Raw genomic sequence first — 18,527 nt, 5'->3', positions numbered from 1 at the left:
TTAAAAGCCGAAAAATCTCTCTATATATAACTTGGGTAACAATTTGTGTAAAAAGAGTCCAAAAAGTGTTTCTCTTTAAAAGCAATATGGGCTTTGTTCCTCGGATAAAGATAAGGGACACCAAACTGTACCCTATTCATGGAAAGTACCACAACTCAAATTGAAATGCAGAAAGCTTTGATGAAACAAAACAGAGAATGTTGTCAGTATTCTTCTGTACAAGTTAATTAAGACATCGCTAATACAATCATATTTGCATTGTGAAAAAGATTAAAATGAGATATTTGAATGGAGTATTGAGTTAAATGCAGACACACTGCAATGTGCATTAATAAACATGTCAATATTTTTATAGATACATTTATATGGATATGAAGCCACATTCTTATTTACGGTTTAACTATAATAAATTATCTCCTTCATAAGTAGATTTATCTTTTTACATATATATTTTCAAGCTTATTTCTCATTAAAAGATGACACTTGCTGTGCAGGTATACTGCCAGTGTGTGAGTTAGTTTTCTTGTACTCTCAAAACAAAACATTTTCTTTATCAGGATTTCGGTCTTGTTTTCTAGTAAAAATCTAAATTTCCTTAAATTTAGTTTAAAATTTTACTAAACTGCATAATATAATAAGTCTTCAACAATATATGTCTTGAATTACATTTATTGTCCTCCATTGGCATATTGTTTTTTTCTTGTTTAAAGCATAAATCTACTAAATTTTGTAAGAATTCTACTTTATTTAAAACATTAATTGCAAATGGAGAAAAAAAAGACTCGAGTAACCCTGAGTAAATTAACCTTGTTTACGATTTTTTAAAATGGAAAACAAGACAAAAACCCAGATAATATTTGTATAAAATACCAGAAATTACTCTCATTTGTTTCAGACCGTGTAGAGGGTTGGATAAATTAGCCCTGACACTAAAGCATTAACTTTTATCCGGTGTCATTTCTGATGCTAAACACAGTGACGTGAATTCTTTACTACATTGCACGATGAAATGAATATTGGTTACTGAACCCAGAGGGAAAACTTGAAATTTGGTCAGCTGGTGGACTTCAGTGAGTGTCCACTGAAATGAATCAACATGAAAATGGCACTCGAGTTAGACATGAATCTCTCTAGAGTGGAAGAAAGACACATTCAGTCCATCATGAGAACGTGCTAATCCTGGTGGCTCTCCAGAAATGAAAAACAGTCAGTTCCTTCACTCCCATTTCTGTTTTTTCTTGAGTATTTCAGCTGGAGTAGATCTCCAACTTCACTGATGGCATTTAAAGCCTGAGAGAGTCAAGAAGAGACACTTGGGTTATTAACACTTGAATTAATGTTTGGTTGAGGTAATAATATGCTGGGTTTGGTATGACATGATGCTGAGTAATTGCTAAATGATAACAGGATGTTTATTTTTGGAGAGAATTTATGTACTCTGGTTGACTGTGAGGTGAGTCAGAGATTCATAGATGAATAACTGATGTGTAGGAGCACTGATTTTTGGTCTCTACCGCTTCATGTGTTTTGATAACATTAGCTGTGATGTAAAATAGGGACAGATCTTACATAAAAGTACCTATGAGAGCTAATAGGTAAAAAGTTTAGAACTAGTTTGGAAGTTGAAATGGAAAGCCACAAGTAAACTACTTTGTTTTATCTTTTACGTTTTCTTCTTCCCTTTTATCGAATACATTAATAGATTTATTGGTGAAGCTCTTACTGATGTTCATGTGATACTCACTTTGTCAAGCATCTCTCTCGTGTGGGCGGCAGAAACACAAAATCGTGCTCGGGACTCGATGATGGGTGTGGCGGGGAATCCAACCACCACTGTCCCAATGTTCCTCTTCAGCATCTCTCGCCCAAATGCTCTAAACAGCAGTATACAAAATATATGAACGAGTCTGCAAAATCCATATCCTCTGGCTAGCATATCACCAAATACAATAGCCATGATTCAGTCAAACAAAACGTGAGACTGACCCGATTTTAGCTGGCATGTAGAGCATCAAGGGTACAACAGGGGAGTCATTGTTCCCATAGATGATAAAGCCCATCTCATGTAATCTCCTGCGAAAGTAGGTTGTGTTTTCTGACAGCTGACAGAGTCTTTCCTGACCTGCATAAAAGGGAATTATTCAGATCATTGTCATCCCTGCAAACCAGCTTCTGACCCTTTCTAAGACACCGTGTCCTTGATTTTTATTCATTAGTGGTGCTTGCTTGGAGTAACTATTACTCATACTTTGAGTAGGTTTCGGTGTGTAACTCATCCCACACTGTTTGTGGTGTGGACCTGAATCATATCTCAAATTGTGTGGCTTGTTAAGAGAGAGGTGTGCTGTTCAGAAATACTGAACCTGCACAGCAACACTAAAGAAACACTGAACACTATAGAAACCACAGAGCTACGCCCTGATGACTTTTGCACAGGCAAGTCTTATCCTTGACCCAGTGGCCCAACCCAGTGCATGTTAAAGCCCACGTGGACCAAAGCAGGTTTTTTCCTTGTCATTTTGTTGTGTCATTCATACGTTCTTCATATCCAACAACAGGAACGAAGAAAAGCTAAATTGCAAACATCTCCGCAAGTTCCATGCCAGCACATGGCAAATGAAAATCGGGAGGCCGTTTTATCTGAAGCCAAAGGAATTCAAATCCACTTTGAACAGTGCAGAATGATCCTTTGGGGAGAGGTAGAGATATACTCTCCAGTATTAGTTTTCACTTGTTTGACATTCCATTCATAGTGAGGGGCTCCTGAGAAAGGAAAGCTCTTTCTCACAATATTCAGTATTGAGAATATTGGTAAAGACTTGAGGAGAAAACAGTCCAACCAAACCTACAACAGCTACGAGGAAATGCAAGTTAGTCTGGTGCTTTATAAATTAAGCTTAAACTGAAATTAAACCGTTTGTGTTGCCTTCAAGTAGCAGAAACAAATATTTCATCTGGTTCCAAAACCAAAATGGCACAACTGCTCTAAACTGTATTCAACATGTAGTTCAAAAGCATATTACCTTAAAGGGTTAGTTCACCCAAAAATGAAAATTAGCCCATAAAGTACTCACCCTCAAGTCATCCTAGGTGTATATGACTTTCTTCTTTCAGACGAATCCAGTCGGAGTTATATAAAAAATTGTATTTGATCTTTTAAGCTGTTTAATGCCACTCAGCGGGTGTTGCATGCATCAGTCCAAAAGACGTTAAATAAAAAGCGCCCATCCATAAGCGCCCATGTCTCACGGCTCTGGGGGGTGAACAAAGGCCTCCTGTAGCGAACCAATGTGTTTTTGTAAGAAAAATATCCATATTCAAAACGTAATAATCACTTTAATGTAGCTTGCGCTCACTGTTGTACACGGAAGCAGCTCCGGGCGGATCACGTATGAGTTCAGCTTTGCGCATGAGTCTCGTGAAAACCAATGTTTGTTAACAGGAGCAAAGGAAGCAAAGTTTCCTTACCTTAGCAAAGGAAAACCAGGCTCCTCTTGGCTTATATCGAAATCCTCCGACATTCTTCCTTACAAATCCTCATTTTGTACTTCTAATAAGTGACCGATGTTTTGTTTTGATCTCTCCCCTGCGCTTCCGCATTCGTCACTTCTGAGCTGCGCATGCGCAGTGCTGAACTCATACGTCAATGCATGGAACTGCTTCCATGTACAACTGTTGGCGCAAGCTACATTAAAGTGATTATTACGTTATGAATATGGATATTTTTCTTACAAAAACGCATCAATTCACTACAGGAGGCCTTTGTTCACCCCCCGGAGCCGTGCGAGACATTTTTTTATGGATATACATATACACCTAGGATGACTTGAGGGGGGGAGTAATTTATGGGCTAATTTTCATCTTTGGGTGAACTAACCCTTTAAGTGATCTTCCACTACTAGGTCCCTGAGATGCAAACTAGAAGTCATCATGAAATCAAAATGGATAACACAATTAAAATTGCTGTTTTGTGCTGACTTTAATAGTTGCTTTCTGCGGTTGCCGTGCAATGATATGAGGAACAGGTTTGCCACGTCTAATGTTACTATATTGTGCATGTACTAGGAAGATCCTCTAGGGTTGCACATTAATTGCCAAAGGCGCTTAAATAAGTCTCTGTGCAGAAGAAATCTGCTCAAAACATTTGTTCAGTGTGAGCTCATTGACCAAGTCAAACAAAGTAACCAACAAAGTGTAGACATGATGTAAATAGGAAAGTTAGTATGCACTGTAGTTAGCTGCAAAACTCAGTGAGCTTGTGCTGAACAGTGACTGACAGCTATTGAGTGCTATTTGCTTGCTTTCTGCATATAATCAATTCACAATTTGAATAAAAAGTCATTTTTTCATGCTGCTAAGAGAACCAATTGACCTTAGTCAGGGTAGTGCCATTTTTAATTTTTGACAAGAATGAAAACAAGGTTGTGAGGGAAAGAATACAATGTATTCAATGGATTTTACCGTTGTTTAACAACATACAATTTTTTTAGCTGACAAAACAGATTAAAAAAAAAATTTAATTAAATAGTAGACAGAACCTCCAAGACACTTTGGAAAATTAAAAACTATGTGATCTAGGACATTTATATAGTGCATGAAATAGGTCTGTCCCTCAGAGCCTCATTTTCATCTGCGTTAAATTCAATATGGCGCAAAACCTAGGTCTATAGGTAGCAGACATGGGCTCTTTGATTCAAACTAATAAATTTGATCTGTATGCGAGTTCTTCAAGGTTCTATGGCATAATTATAACATAAGCCGTCTCCTATACATTTGAGAACCTAACAGTGAACAAGTTCACTAAGTCTTTAAGGTCCGTCAGCATCCATTATCCCACAGAGAGGAACATTTGGCCTTCTTTCTCTCACGCTAAAGCCTCACAAGGGCTCGAAGAGCTTCCAGATGCGGTGTGTGTGTGTGTGTGTGTTTGGGGTATAGATGTGGTTTTCCCAAACGAACGCCCTGCTAAATCAATCAGGGGTGAAACGGAGTTTGCTGCTTCAAACTGTCAGCAGAGATGGAGTTAGCATGTGTAACCAATCGCTGAGTCATCGAGTTTACTTTTCCTAAAACTCAAAAAGATTGTGTTTCTGCTGATAATTAACACTTTTCAGCAGTAGAAATATTTTTGCAGTTCTAAGAATTTGAGTACATTGACGCAAATGCTTACAGGTCTGATTCCCCTGCATTGTGCAATGTATTCTATAATTTCTTCTCTCATTGCAGAGCAGATTATTTCTAGTTTTCTGAATAAAAACTAGTTTAATAGCACAGACATTGGAAGGTTTCTCCTTTTACAGAAATTTGTAACCACCACAGTAACACTGATGTGCACTTGCAATGCGTTGCCCAAGCATTACATGTGAGGAGAATATTTCTGACCACAACAGAGCTCAATAGTTCTCAACGGATGACAAGTGTTTTGCTCACAAGTATCACAGGTTAAAGTTTTGTGTAATATACACAAAAACACACAAGGAAGTACACAGGGGAGCAGCATGGAAGTCAAAGTACAGGTTACATTATGCAACAAGGCTTGTTATATTATAAATAAGCACAGCGCTTCATTTCATAACAGTACTCTATTAGTTAATGCTGCCATCTTGTGGCTCTGTTTTTTTTTTACAAACACAATATTGCTACTATATTAGGTATTACAGTACAAATAGTAGTTGTAATAGATGTCACAAAGATTATTCCACACAAGTAATCTTTATTAGAACTGAACAGAATACAATTCTAAACTCACCTAATGTGGTGCCATCCTCTCCCATAATGCACTTCATAGAAGTGATAATCTGCTGGGTGATGGGTGGGGACATTGAGGTAGCATGAACTGCACTGTGAGAATGTAAGCAGAGGTAATCAATCAGCTCCTACAGAGAGAAAACAAAAAGTGAATTATTACACAAGATTTGCTACTTAAGCCAAATGTAAACTGCAATCCTGCATATGTAATATGTAAGTGAGAAGCACATTTTTTGGAGGACTCACTTTGTCTCATTATTAAATACTGGAATTGGGGGAGAGAGAGCTGGAAATGACAGGCTGCAGTCCAGACTCGAACCAGCATGTGTGATTTGTGTGTGTGTGTAGTAATCTAATGTGATATGACATTGAACCTTCTTTCCTCCAATGTATCCTCCAGCAGCACCAAAGCTCTTGGTGAAAGTGCCCATCATGATGTCAACATCAGATGGATCCAGGCCAAAGTAGTCCACCACACCTCTGCCTCTTGGTCCTAGTGCCCCGATACTGTGGGCCTCATCCAGGTACAGGTAAGCTTTGTATTTCTTCTTTAGGGCAATGACCTCAGGAAGTCGCACTATTGAGCCCTCCATACTAAAAAGAAGAATGCAGGTATACTATTAATGCATTTCCATAGAGGCCTAGATATTTCAATATGTGAAAGTATAGGAGTACCTCTCATTGATAACCAGGAAGTAACAGTTTGATCTTTTTATTTAAAACATTTTATTAAATATTAGTGCTGTCAAACGATTAATCGCATCCAAAATAAACGTTTTTGTTTACATAATGTGTGTGTGTGCTGTGTATATTTATTATGTATATATAAACAAACATACAGTATATATTTTTGAAAATATTTACATTTATATATTTATATTCATATAATTTATATGATATAGTCATATATTTAATATATAAACAATTTTTCTTAAATATATACATTCATGTGTGTGTATTTATATACAGTGGGGGAAAAAAGTATTTAGTCAGCCACCAATTGTGCAAGTTCTCCCACTTAAAAATATGAGAGAGGCCTGTAATTTTCATCATAGGTATACCTCAACTATGAGAGACAAAATGAGGAAAAAAAATCCAGAAAATCACATTGTAGGATTTTTAAAGAATTTATTTGCAAATTATGGTGGAAAATAAGTATTTGGTCAATAACAACATTTCATCTCAATACTTTGTTATATACCCTTTGTTGGCAATGACAGAGGTCAAACGTTTTCTGTAAGTCTTCACAAGGTTTTCACACACTGTTGCTGGTATTTTGGCCCATTCCTCCATGCAGATCTTCTCTAGAGCAGTAATGTTTTGGGGCTGTCGCTGGGCAACATGGATTTTCAACTCCCTCCAAAGATTTTCTATGGGGTTGAGATCTGGAGACTGGCTAGGCCACTCCAGGACCTTGAAATGCTTCTTACGAAGCCACTCCTTCGTTGCCCGGGCGGTGTGTTTGGGATCATTGTCATGCTGAAAGACCCAGCCACGTTTCATCTTCAATGCCCTTGCTGATGGAAGGAGGTTTTCACTCAAAATCTCACGATACATGGCCCCATTCATTCTTTCGTTTACACGGATCAGTCGTCTTGGTCCCTTTGCAGAAAAACGTTTATACCTATGATGAAAATTACAGGCCTCTCTCATCTTTTTAAGTGGGAGAACTTGCACAATTGGTGGCTGACTAAATACTTTTTTGCCCCACTGTATAGATAATAAATATACACTGTACACACATATATTATACGAACAAAATTTTTTATTTTGGATGCGATTAATTGCTATTAATCGTTTGACAGCACTAATATATATATAGGCTAGGGCTGGACAATAATTCAGTATTAATATGTATCGCAATATAATTTTTCTCAATAACGATGATATGATTTTAAAACACATTTCCGATATTTTTAATATTAATAAGGAGAGTCTGAGATTTATTTGACAGTGATTTCACATTTCTTGTTTGTATGAAGGCTAAATGCCAATAAAAGGTGAACATTTATTTATTTGCGCCATTTTTTTCCTAAAATATTATATAGTTTTATAGGAGTAGGTTTCAGAGTTGGCAAATTAATCTTTCATAAGTTTGTAGGTACAGACATCTGTTGTGGCCGTTCTTATGAGGCTTTTTTAATAGTGTTCGTATCGATATCGGAATTATATCGTATCGACCGAAATTAAGAAATATATCATGATATAAATTTTGGCCATATCGTCCAGCCCTAATATAGGCCTATATTTCTACTGTCATTTCCTATCCTCCTCTGCATTACAATAAATTTACATGTGGTAAATATATATGATATCATTATTATTGCTCTCGCCTCTTTATGCCTTGAAATAAAGAATGAAATGGCCTCCAAACCAGAAAAAGGTATGCAAATCAGCCTCCCTTTGCATATGCTTTGCACAAAAAAATCTGGTTTCTGCTCAAATGAGAAAAAACATGTTGTATACATAATGAAAAAGCTAGAAAAAGATTTCTGCTATACCTGTAAATTCCTTCAACGAGGACGAGGATCTTCTTCCAGGGCCGGTGGGTTCTAGGTTGGCCGTGCACGATAGCATCCCTGAGCAACTTCTCCAGACTTTGCATATCTGAGAGTAATGGTTGGAAATTAGAATTTATGAATAGGCATCTTAATATGAAGAGTTCATTTGCAAAAACCGATAAACGCCACTTCAAAAAAAAAGAAAAAAGAGCTGATTGCCGTGCATTATTCTCCACAAATAGCGCGATCTGAACCCTAAACATGTTTTGTCAAAAAAGTTGTCCACTTTCAAGGCGTCGCAAGTTCACATTTTACTGCAGAAGCAGACAAGCGCCCTTGTTGTTTTTGAACAGAAGCCGATAAGCCAATTTTAGGGAATCAGCGCACTGTATTCAGATCAGGTGACAAGGCTAAAGACTTCTAAAAGTGATCGAGGATGGATAATTTTGACGAACTTGATGAATCTGTGATATCTAATAAAGATTTCAATGCAAAAGGAAAGGCAGTAGAGCTGACTATTTCTGTCAATGGTAAGTTTGTGATAACGTAACAAAAGTAGTTTAAATGTTTTGCCACTTGCTTGAGCAACTTAATATATAAATCTAGAAGTAACTGCAAAAGTAAAAAGCATTGAATAATGTGTTGCTTATATTTATTATGTTTAAACATGTCTGTGAAAGATTGTATTACTGTACTGTGTAAAAAAAGAATTGCAATGCTGAAAAAGCATTTTCAGTGCCAATGTTTGGATTTGAAATCAAAATAATGGATAAATGTGTTTGTGGTAAACAGCCACGGATCAGTAGATCTTGGGTGAAAGCACAGTCCGTGCTGCTTCCTCTCTCACAAGAGTCAACTAAGAGGGGAATTCCCCCCATTTTCAAAAATGACATTCAGGCCATGAATAACGGTCTAAAAATTAGGGGTGCTCCGATCAGGATTTTTAAGGCCAACATTTATCCATTATTTTGATTTCAAATCCAAACATTGGCACTGAAAATGCTTTTTCAGCATTGCAATTCTTTTTTTACACAGTACAGTAATACAAACACAGACATGTTTAAACAATAAGTATAAGCAACATATTATACAATGCTTTTTACTTTTGCATTTAATTCTAGATTTCTATATTAAGTTTAAACAATTACCTACTTTTTAACTACTTTTCTTACGTTATCACAAACTTACCATTGACAGAAATAGTCAGCTCTACTGCCTTTCCTTTCGCATTTAAATCTTTATTACAAGCAATCCTGCGGTTCATATAGAACTTTGTTTTCCTACCTCCACAAGTGCCATCTATTATTGCCTTGTTTATCTAAAAGTGCTCTTTCCCTTTAAGCCTAGCCAAAAAGCCATATGTGTTGACCGTGAAACACAGTAGACTTTAATAATATGCATTTATGGTGTAATTACTACATTTTCATGTCAATCCATGTTCATATTTACTGCAAACAATGCACTGTTACTTTAATTCAGTGCTTGCAGCGCAGCAATAGACTCGGTGCGGAAACGATCTCTGCACTGCAGCAGACGCACCGCTCCTGGAACACACTGCTGGACAGCAACCGTGTGCAGTGAACACTATTAATCCGTTAACATGAGCACGGAAAAAATACACACCACATACATACTGTAAATGGAGTAATGTGAACCTGGCATTATGTGTGTGCGCTGCGAGTGTGCATAAGCACAGTCTCCAGAAGAGCGTGCGAGCGCTGAATGGTTAAACACTGGCAAGAATTAAAAAGTAATGCAATTTATATACTTTAGTGACGATGTGACACTGCCTCGATTGTGCAAGTGACAATTCCTGTGTCAACTGTGCAGCTCGCTTATAGACAAACGTGATGTAGTGATTTGAAGCAATTTGCGTATTTTGAGAGAGAAAGCGAGAGCGCGCGCAGTGATTCACTCACGCTGTTTGTGAAATTACGTCTCACACAAGGTTTTTAATTTACTTTATAAGTTATTTAATGAAGAAATATGAATTGTACCTCACCTTCAGCATTATAGTTATTTCACCCGCGCCAGACAGAGACTGAGACGGTGCCACTGCATGTCGTGCCAAACCTCTCACGGCAGCGTCATCAGCTTGAGATCGGTTTTTTTAGAGACCGCCGATCAATCATCCCAACGTGATTATCGGCCGATAGTGATCGATAGCCGATCAGTCGGAGCACCCCTACTTTCAATGAACTTTAATTTTGTAAATTACCTGTATTTGTTTAGGTTATTATTACTTAATCAAAACAACCCAACTGCAGGTTGATTGATATTACTTGGAATGCGCAATAAAAAAAACTTGATTTCTGAAAATAAAAATGGACTTATCGGTTTTTGCAAATGAACCCTTCATATATTAGTACGGGTGCTGTTCTTAGCGAGAAGGTTATAAAAAGTATGGCATAAGATTTACTTATTGCATGTTTTTGTCTGAGGTTCACTTATATTAGATTTTTTTTTGCGGCCAAATGCCTATTCAGGTACATTAATCACACAATATTAATTTATTCTGCAAACAAATGCATTCAGTAATGATTTGTTTGTAATGTTTCTATGTCTGAGCCACCCATTGTGAACTCATTTGGGTCCTTAATCCTATATATTAAACATTAAATATTAACTGGTTGTGATTGTTTTGCACAGCATTTTTATTTTCAGTGTGGGCTAAAAATAACATGAACTTACTGTTGTGTTTGAATACACGGATGGTAGAGCCAGAGAGACGGGCACCCAGAACCAGAGATGCATGATTGAGCTCATCACTTAAGATCAGACAGCCCTAAGAGAAATACACGCATACCTTAATTTAATGAAAAGCAAAAAAAGCATATTAAATAATACTAACCCTGTTGGCTAAAGAGTTGATAAGATACAAAGCAACATTTCAAACGTAAGGGGAGTTGTAGGACACAATCAATAACAGAACAAGGTGTTACATATTTAATCATCATTACTTCTTATGGCGTTTAGGACTAATGGTATTTGTACTTTCTCATGACCATGCGTTAATGTATTTGGGTTTCTAACAAGGAATTTCAAAGGAAAAAGGGTTTCTAACAAGGAATTTAAAAAGGAATTTTAAACTATGTTTTCAAAGGAAGCCCTTTCAAATTTTTATTTATATTCCCTTACATTTATATTTAGAAACCGCTTATTTGACTAATCCAGGTACAAAGCAGAATATTCTTTTTTTTTTTTTAATTTTACATACATAAAGTTTCTATGCTTTACATTTTTCAAAATCCTACTTTATTTCTATCACAGATTCAATATCAGTGTGGACCTTTGAAGACCATTAAAGCATCTCTTGCCCTGATTTAACCAGTATTTGCAGGTAGGAAAACGATATTTAATTTTAGGGGCTAATTGGAATTCCCCAAAAGTAATCAAACATGTTGTGAATGAAAGCAGGAATGCGTGTACACATCGAATCCTATTTGATCTGCAATTCCTCTCCATAACAACTCCCTCTTATCGAGATCTTTGTAGTCGCTGTCACGTTTGTCATGAAGCCCTTTGTGTTCAGACACCAATGAGACCAGCAGCTCTACATTCATCTTGCCTCGATGCATCTTCTTGGTCTATTTACTTCCCTCTTTGTCGTTAGGTATCAATGTGTGCTCGGCAAGACCGTTTTGTGCTTGAGTGTCACCAAGTCGTGTTTTACTGTAACTTCAGCAGCTCCAGGCACGTGAACAAAAGCGCCAATCTCATTGGTCGGCCAGTTTTTAACGCGGCGCGTCAAACCAAAAAAACGAGCCCCAGGCGGTTTAAAAAAAAAAATGACGCTTTTACGCCTCGCGTTTTGCACACTCACACTGGCGCCCTTTGTTTAGTCACGAGGCGTTAAACGTTGGCGATAATCGCGCGCGATATTCGTCCCGGTGTGAACAAAGCATAAAGGCTTCCAATAACATGTTACATGACTCAGTTATGATCAATTTCCTGTGTGAGCCAAAGAAATCTGTGAGGGAACAGATATGATCACTGGGAGTATTTCAATAAAAAAAAATAAATAAAAAAAAAACATAACTCCCAATCCCCAATGTTCTTCCCCACCCTACCTGGCTTTGACGTAAAAATTCTTAGCATTCCATTTGACTTGATGTTTGTGTTTATAGTAAAACCCTTACTTTTCCTGTGAGCGCAGGAATATTCATGGAATTTGTAGCAAAGCCCATTCCAAAGGCCATGGATGACTCAACCCCTAAAAACCTGGCCACCAGCTTCTCTAGCTCCTCATGCTTGTCAAGATTTCCTGCAAGAGAGAACAAATATCTTAATGATGCAACAATAGATTTGTATAATAATAGAACTGTTTCCTTCTTTTTGTGTAAACATCAGACTCCAGGGACACAATGATAAAGGTTAGATAAGAACTAAGTGTTTCATAGTGCCGCACATTTTTCCACCATAAAAGCGAATCCTCACCCAGTGGGATGAATGACTCACCAAGAACTGAATATATGAATAAGTATTCTAAATGTCAATGAGAGGGTGGAAAATCATAATGACAAAGTCAAAATTGATTAATATTATAAGAGGACCAAGTATATGACCCCTTAAAAATCTACTAAAACCTACCCAAAAAGGGTCATATCATTATTTTGCCCCTTTTATCCCAGAGACGTGGCTTTAAAGCCTGAGAGAGCGAGTGTTTATTACCTATCTCTTGCCTGGTGCTGCTCACCCCCACGCCGTATTTCACAGTGCACTCAGAGGCAGCATCAGCGCATGTGCCGGTATTCTCAGCAAAGCCAAGGTAGTTATATGAGCCCATATTAATAACATCTTTCAGAACATTCCCTGTGTGTCTGCAGGAAAACAAAGAAAAAACATGGAATAAATTAAATGTATATAAAATAATAATACTAATACAAATGACACACACTACTTTTAAAAGGAAATATACACTAAATATATATACTAAAACTCACACCATATTAATTTCTGTAAAGCCTTTAGACTTATGAAGGATCTAAAGATTCTTAACAGAAATGTGTGTGTGTGGTAACATATCTGTGCAGTACTTGATTCCTGCCTTTTTGTCGTTATCTCTGTCATATTACTTTCCACATATACACTACTGGTCAAAAGTACTAATTTTTCTTAAAGGTTTTTGTAAGAAGTCTCTTATTTGCACAAAGGCTGCATTTATTTAATCAAATATAGTAAAAACTAAAAAAATTGCGAGATTTTACAATCTAAAATCACTTTCTGTTTCTGTTTTAAGCAGCTATATTATCTTTATAATTAAAAAAACTGTTTAATCTTATGTTGGTTGCTGTGTTGCCTAAGTAATAAGCAAATGTCTCCATCTTAAGGTTTTTTTGTTGTTGTTGTGAGGCAGCAATTTTCCATTGCTTATGCTTTGGTATGATAACACTTTTTAATTTGTGCTGTTCTGAGCACTAAGAAAGATGCAACTTCAGTCAAAACAGACATCTTCTGGTGGGATCTGGTTGGCTGGATCCAACATCCTGGTGTGTCGGCACAATGTGACGCTCACTCAAAGGTCCAGTTGTAGTCAGGTGTGACCCGCTCCACGAGGTCCATCTTGGCTCCAGGGATGCTGCATATGGGCCTGTTCCAGTTGTCTCTGATCCTCATGTACAGATTCCTGGTGTAGAAGTTTTCAAAGTCCTGGTACAGTGGAACAAAATCCTGGGAACAGAGCATCGAAAGCGAAAACATAACACTACGTTGTACATGTCTACATCACGATGTGGGAAGATTTGCATAACGCCGCCCAAATGTTCTCAAAGAAAGGCGGCGTAACTTTTATTCTCGCTGTAGTATTGTTGCCGCCGCTGCCATGTCGTGAAGGCACTGTGTGTTTCGTTGTGAAAGCGAAACTACTTTGGTAGAAACACCTGGTAGAGTAGACTACAATGCCGGCTGTTCTGACTCACAGACGAAGTAAGTTTTTTTATATTTAAAGAATTTGCCACTGATGATTCAAACGCGAGTTTTGAGCAGTGTAGAGTAGCGTTTGTAGTTTTGTCATTTCTCCGATCACAAATGCAGGCATGGTTTTATGTTTACGCAGCGCGATGCGATGCAATGCGTAAAAAGACAGTATAAGTCACTATAATCCGTAATTATGTCCCCACTGGTTGCAACAGATGCCTCGTTTATAATGAGTTTTAATGTTTTTGTCTCATTGTTATTTTTAGCAACATCATATGAGCCCTTTAAGCTGGATGATAGATAGTGCAATCATCTTCTGTAGAACTGCTTTAACTTGGCTTAAATTGACTTTGAATTTTGTGACTTTTGACTCATAATTGATGAATTTCGCAACATGACCGGAACTGAATAATAACATTTGTCTTTTTAGAGATGGTTTGCAGCAGAATTTGAATTTGTCTCATATCTGATTAAGTTTGCATCATTAATTCTGTTATTTTCCTGTTTATTACTGTAAAGATGCTTTAAAACTGAAGATCAGCAGTCAGTTTAACAGCTCAGGACAAATAAGAGACGTATGCACAAGTATTACAAAACAGCACTAAATAGGCTTTGACCATTCAGGTGACAATGCAAAGTTTTAAAAAATTGTATTTAAACAAGGTCTTTAGTGTAAATTCAGTTATTATTTTGTCTTGACGATTACATGTAAACATCGGTTATGTGAAACATTACTAGAAAGCATGAAATAAAAAAAAGCCAGGCAAGCACCACAAATATATTATATACCGTACCTTCTGTTCTTCTCTCTCTCTGGCCAGATGACACTTCTCAAACTTCCAGTCCCTCAGGAAATCTCGCAGATAGCCAAAAATGGTAAGGATGCCATAGCCGATGTAGGTGAGTACGGCAACCAGCAGCGGCGTCTCCTCAAACGACTCCACAAATGGCTTTTTATAAAGCAAAGTGCATGAAGCATGATGGTTCTGTGGGGGAAAAGATGAATATGAAGTGAATCTACATTGAAAAACGAATATCGAAACACTACAAAATGCACCAAAGTAAACAGCAAAAGCATAAAACAACATTAATGTACAGCTAGTCTGATAAAAACCAGATTATAGTAGATTTAGTTTGTCCACACTAGATTAAAGACAAATCATTTCATGACGGAGCACAGAAAGAATACACATAGATACCAGAATAATGCTGAAATTTAGGGATGGGCTCTTTTAAGTTGGGCTAGAAAGCAACTATCTAACAACACCCTGAACATTTTATTCATTTCATAACAATTACACTGGTACCCATACTCACATTCTCTATGGAAACTGTACAACTATAGTTGGGACTGAAACTGCTAACAGCTTCAAACATGAGGTTACAGATACCAGAGATGATCAGAAGAGCAAAACTCCATTTATCACTCCGGCCAAGAAAATGAACCAGAGTTTGTCCTTACACTCACACTGCAGCACGTGATCAAACTTGTGTTTCTCTTAACTGCATCCACTCTAAAAGCTGCCCTTCCTGTAAGGAATGGCCTGATCCCACTGTTCCAGATCCCTGAATCACCCTTCTTATGTAAAGCTCAAGTTAAGTCAGGGTTAACAGTTTGTGTTAAAGCCTTTGCGGGAAAACTTGCATTGCTAAATACAGGAAAGTCTTGTATTTGTTCAGTTTCTAAAGTCAGTCAGTAAAAGTTGCACAAGGCAGACAAATCTTCTTTTAATAAGGTTTGGAAATGTTAACTGAAACTACTTACAGTAGGGCTGGATGAGATATTTTCATGATATTAATTATACATCCCTATATTTATATACTTTTTCCTGAAATGGCTTGAGAAATGAGTCATTTTCTTCTTAACATTACAAACTACAAGGAATCTGATCATTTCAATTCTGATTTGGGCCACTACATTGGCCACATTAAAAAAAAATTGCGTACAGCCTAAATAAATAAATATGGTAATTATATGGTAATTATATTTACATATACACTAAAACATTTGAATAAATGAAAAATCCAATTTTTGAGCTATTATTAGACGCAAGTCACTCAAAATCAGTTTTGAATCAATTCACTGATCACCGATCATTTGACCCGATTCACGGAAAAGAATCTTATTAACTTTTAACATAAATTATATCAATAATCAACATACTGGCAAGACCTACTTTGCATGCCTCGCCTGTTATGTTTACTGTAAGCTTAAAAAAAAAACAATACTGCACACCTGACCCATAGGTCCATTTTGATGATAAGGACCTAGTACAAGAAAAACTAGCTTGACAACACACTCATATTCTTGGAAAAGCTGTTTCTCCCTCGGAGCGCAGAAGTGCACTGGACAAACATCCTCAGGTTGCAAAGAACAAAGCGTTGCTCTCCAGTTACATGACAGAACACTACACTGTTATTTTACATGCTTGTGTCAATACAAACGGAGACAACCAAACACTAACCCCAAACAATTCATCTGATCCCATAACCATTCATCTCAATGCAATGGGCTGCTGATGCTTTTCATTGTTGAGCATTGAAAGTGGGCATTATATAATAACCTCAACTTTCATTAAGTCTTGAACAAATATGAAATAATGTTTAACAGATCAGCAGTTATTTACATTTGAATGTGAAAATAATGGAAGATCTGAAGTTTCAGTACACGTCCAACTACTTGAATGCACATTAACTAATTACTTGTTTTATAGTTCTGGATTCTGACTGGCCAACATAGAGCTCCAGCTGTAGTAAAATTCACAATACAGTAGCAGCTAGGACATGAAACAGCAGTTCACCATATGTGCACAACACCCATAGAGAACAAACACTAACTTCAGTTTGCAGGTCTGGGACGGTTTCTTCTAGCAGAAGGATGACACTTAACCAATTTGCTTAAAAATGAACAATATTCTGTTCTTAATTTTTGAATGAATATCAGACACTTTAATGAGGAGGCCATGGGCTTGTTGCCACAAGGGCTATATTTCATTTAATAACTATAAGGGTTGAGTCAAAAGTTCAATTAGACAAACGTTTTCTCCAGCAGTGGTGTTAAATGTTGCATCTTCAATTAGCATCATTCTGTGAATCATAATCTGATTAACTAAAATTGCAATATCATCATATCATTCTTATTTTTACCATAATTTGATTGCTGCGGAGATAAATAAAGACGTAAACAGAGGTTTAACTGTATAAAAAAAAAAAAAAAAAAAAGAAGTCAAGGGGCATTTTTAATAAATAATGTAATTATTTAAATCAACTTTTAAAAGTAACTGAATGACATCAAATAGAATTTCGTACATTTAAAATATACGTGGAAGATGCTATATATAACGGTTACATGTTTGAACGGTTTGAACACATGAAAACAAACCAGATAAACGCTCCTTTCCTAAATACTAAACTCGGAAACGGCATATAAACCCAGAATGAAACAGAAATATTTCTATTCTAATTGAACTCAAAGTAACCGCATAAGCGGCTCCGGTGTGTACACTGAGCGTGCTTCTGGTGTTGTGTGTAGCGCAGGAGGCGGCCTCACCTTCTCCGCCGGGCGGCGGCAGCGCTTCTGCTGGAACAAGCAGCGGTTCTTCACGAACCCATTCCCGCCCGCTTTCTTGTCTTGTTTCGTCCGGTGTAAGGCATCCCCGTTTAGAAGCTTACTAGCGGAGTTTTGCGTCATGGCAGGCCGGCGATGTATGCTGTGTCTCCGGCTTCTCTTGTCCTCAAAACCGTCGAATGACAAAACTACGCCCACTCCTAGATTATAGGAAAGGCCCCGCCTTCCACACGAACTCAACGCCAATGAGCCAATGAGCAACGCCGGGTGGGCGTGGCTTAAAAATAAATATTAATCGCAAACTGACGTCATTAACCCTTTAGGGCGTAAACCACCTGAAGTACGTCACACATTAGGCTTTTTATAATTGGATGCTAGATAAACCTAGAGAGTAATGGAAACTCTGACCAATACGTTCAATATCTACCTTAATGTGAACATTTGTGAGATCTGTTTTTGTGAATACTTTTGTCCTTGACAATGACAAAATTAAAGCATGTGCTAAATACAAATGTAGCCTAAGAAAGTAAAGATTTTCAGAGTTTCACGCTACACACAGCTTTGACACATTTTTACAAATAAGTAAGTTTGAAAGTTAAAAATGTCTAAAAAGGCTACGTTTCTGTTCCTTCACTGAAAGAAAGGCCTTAACATTGGGGAAATTATTCTCAGGAGGTAAAACTAAACTTTTATTTGAACCTTAACACAATTTGGGACATGTCTGGTTAAAGTTCAAAACCTTGATTTGTGTGAATTCACTAGATTCTAGCAATAAGCATTAATAAAAAAAAATA

The 18,527-nt window shown here is 37.1% G+C and overlaps 1 protein-coding gene across 1 annotated transcript; it reads right to left on the bottom strand.

Moving 5' to 3' along the window:
- sptlc2b (serine palmitoyltransferase, long chain base subunit 2b) lies at positions 1-17,903 on the bottom strand. Its single transcript, XM_016258538.1, has 12 exons — positions 17,716-17,903; positions 14,960-15,151; positions 13,765-13,919; positions 12,921-13,069; positions 12,389-12,513; positions 10,941-11,034; positions 8,250-8,355; positions 6,123-6,342; positions 5,750-5,876; positions 1,987-2,122; positions 1,745-1,874; positions 1-1,290 (listed from the first exon to the last, which is right to left on the bottom strand). The coding sequence occupies exons 1-12, from the start codon at positions 17,854-17,856 to the stop codon at positions 1,174-1,176; spliced, it is 1,692 nt and encodes a 563-aa protein (XP_016114024.1). The 5' UTR covers positions 17,857-17,903; the 3' UTR covers positions 1-1,173.
- Between the last annotated feature and the right edge of the window lie 624 nt (positions 17,904-18,527).

The sequence above is a fragment of the Sinocyclocheilus grahami genome, unplaced genomic scaffold, assembly GCF_001515645.1.
Source record: "Sinocyclocheilus grahami isolate Dianchi unplaced genomic scaffold, SAMN03320097.WGS_v1.1 scaffold1703.1, whole genome shotgun sequence".
NCBI classification, from domain to species: Eukaryota; Metazoa; Chordata; class Actinopteri; order Cypriniformes; family Cyprinidae; genus Sinocyclocheilus; species Sinocyclocheilus grahami.
This window is presented reverse-complemented; position numbering and strand designations above follow the sequence as displayed.

Excerpts from the sequence above, each read along its gene's own strand:
- sptlc2b (XM_016258538.1), bottom strand. The coding sequence starts at position 17,856 with ATGACGCAAAACTCCGCTAGTAAGCTTCTAAACGGGGATGCCTTACAC. Across the intron at positions 13,920-14,959 it reads GAGAGAGAGAAGAACAGAAG|GATTTTGTTCCACTGTACCA; the intron begins GTACGGTATATA and ends CTCTGTTCCCAG. Across the intron at positions 11,035-12,388 it reads TTCCTGCGCTCACAGGAAAA|GGCTGTCTGATCTTAAGTGA; the intron begins GTAAGGGTTTTA and ends TATTTCTCTTAG.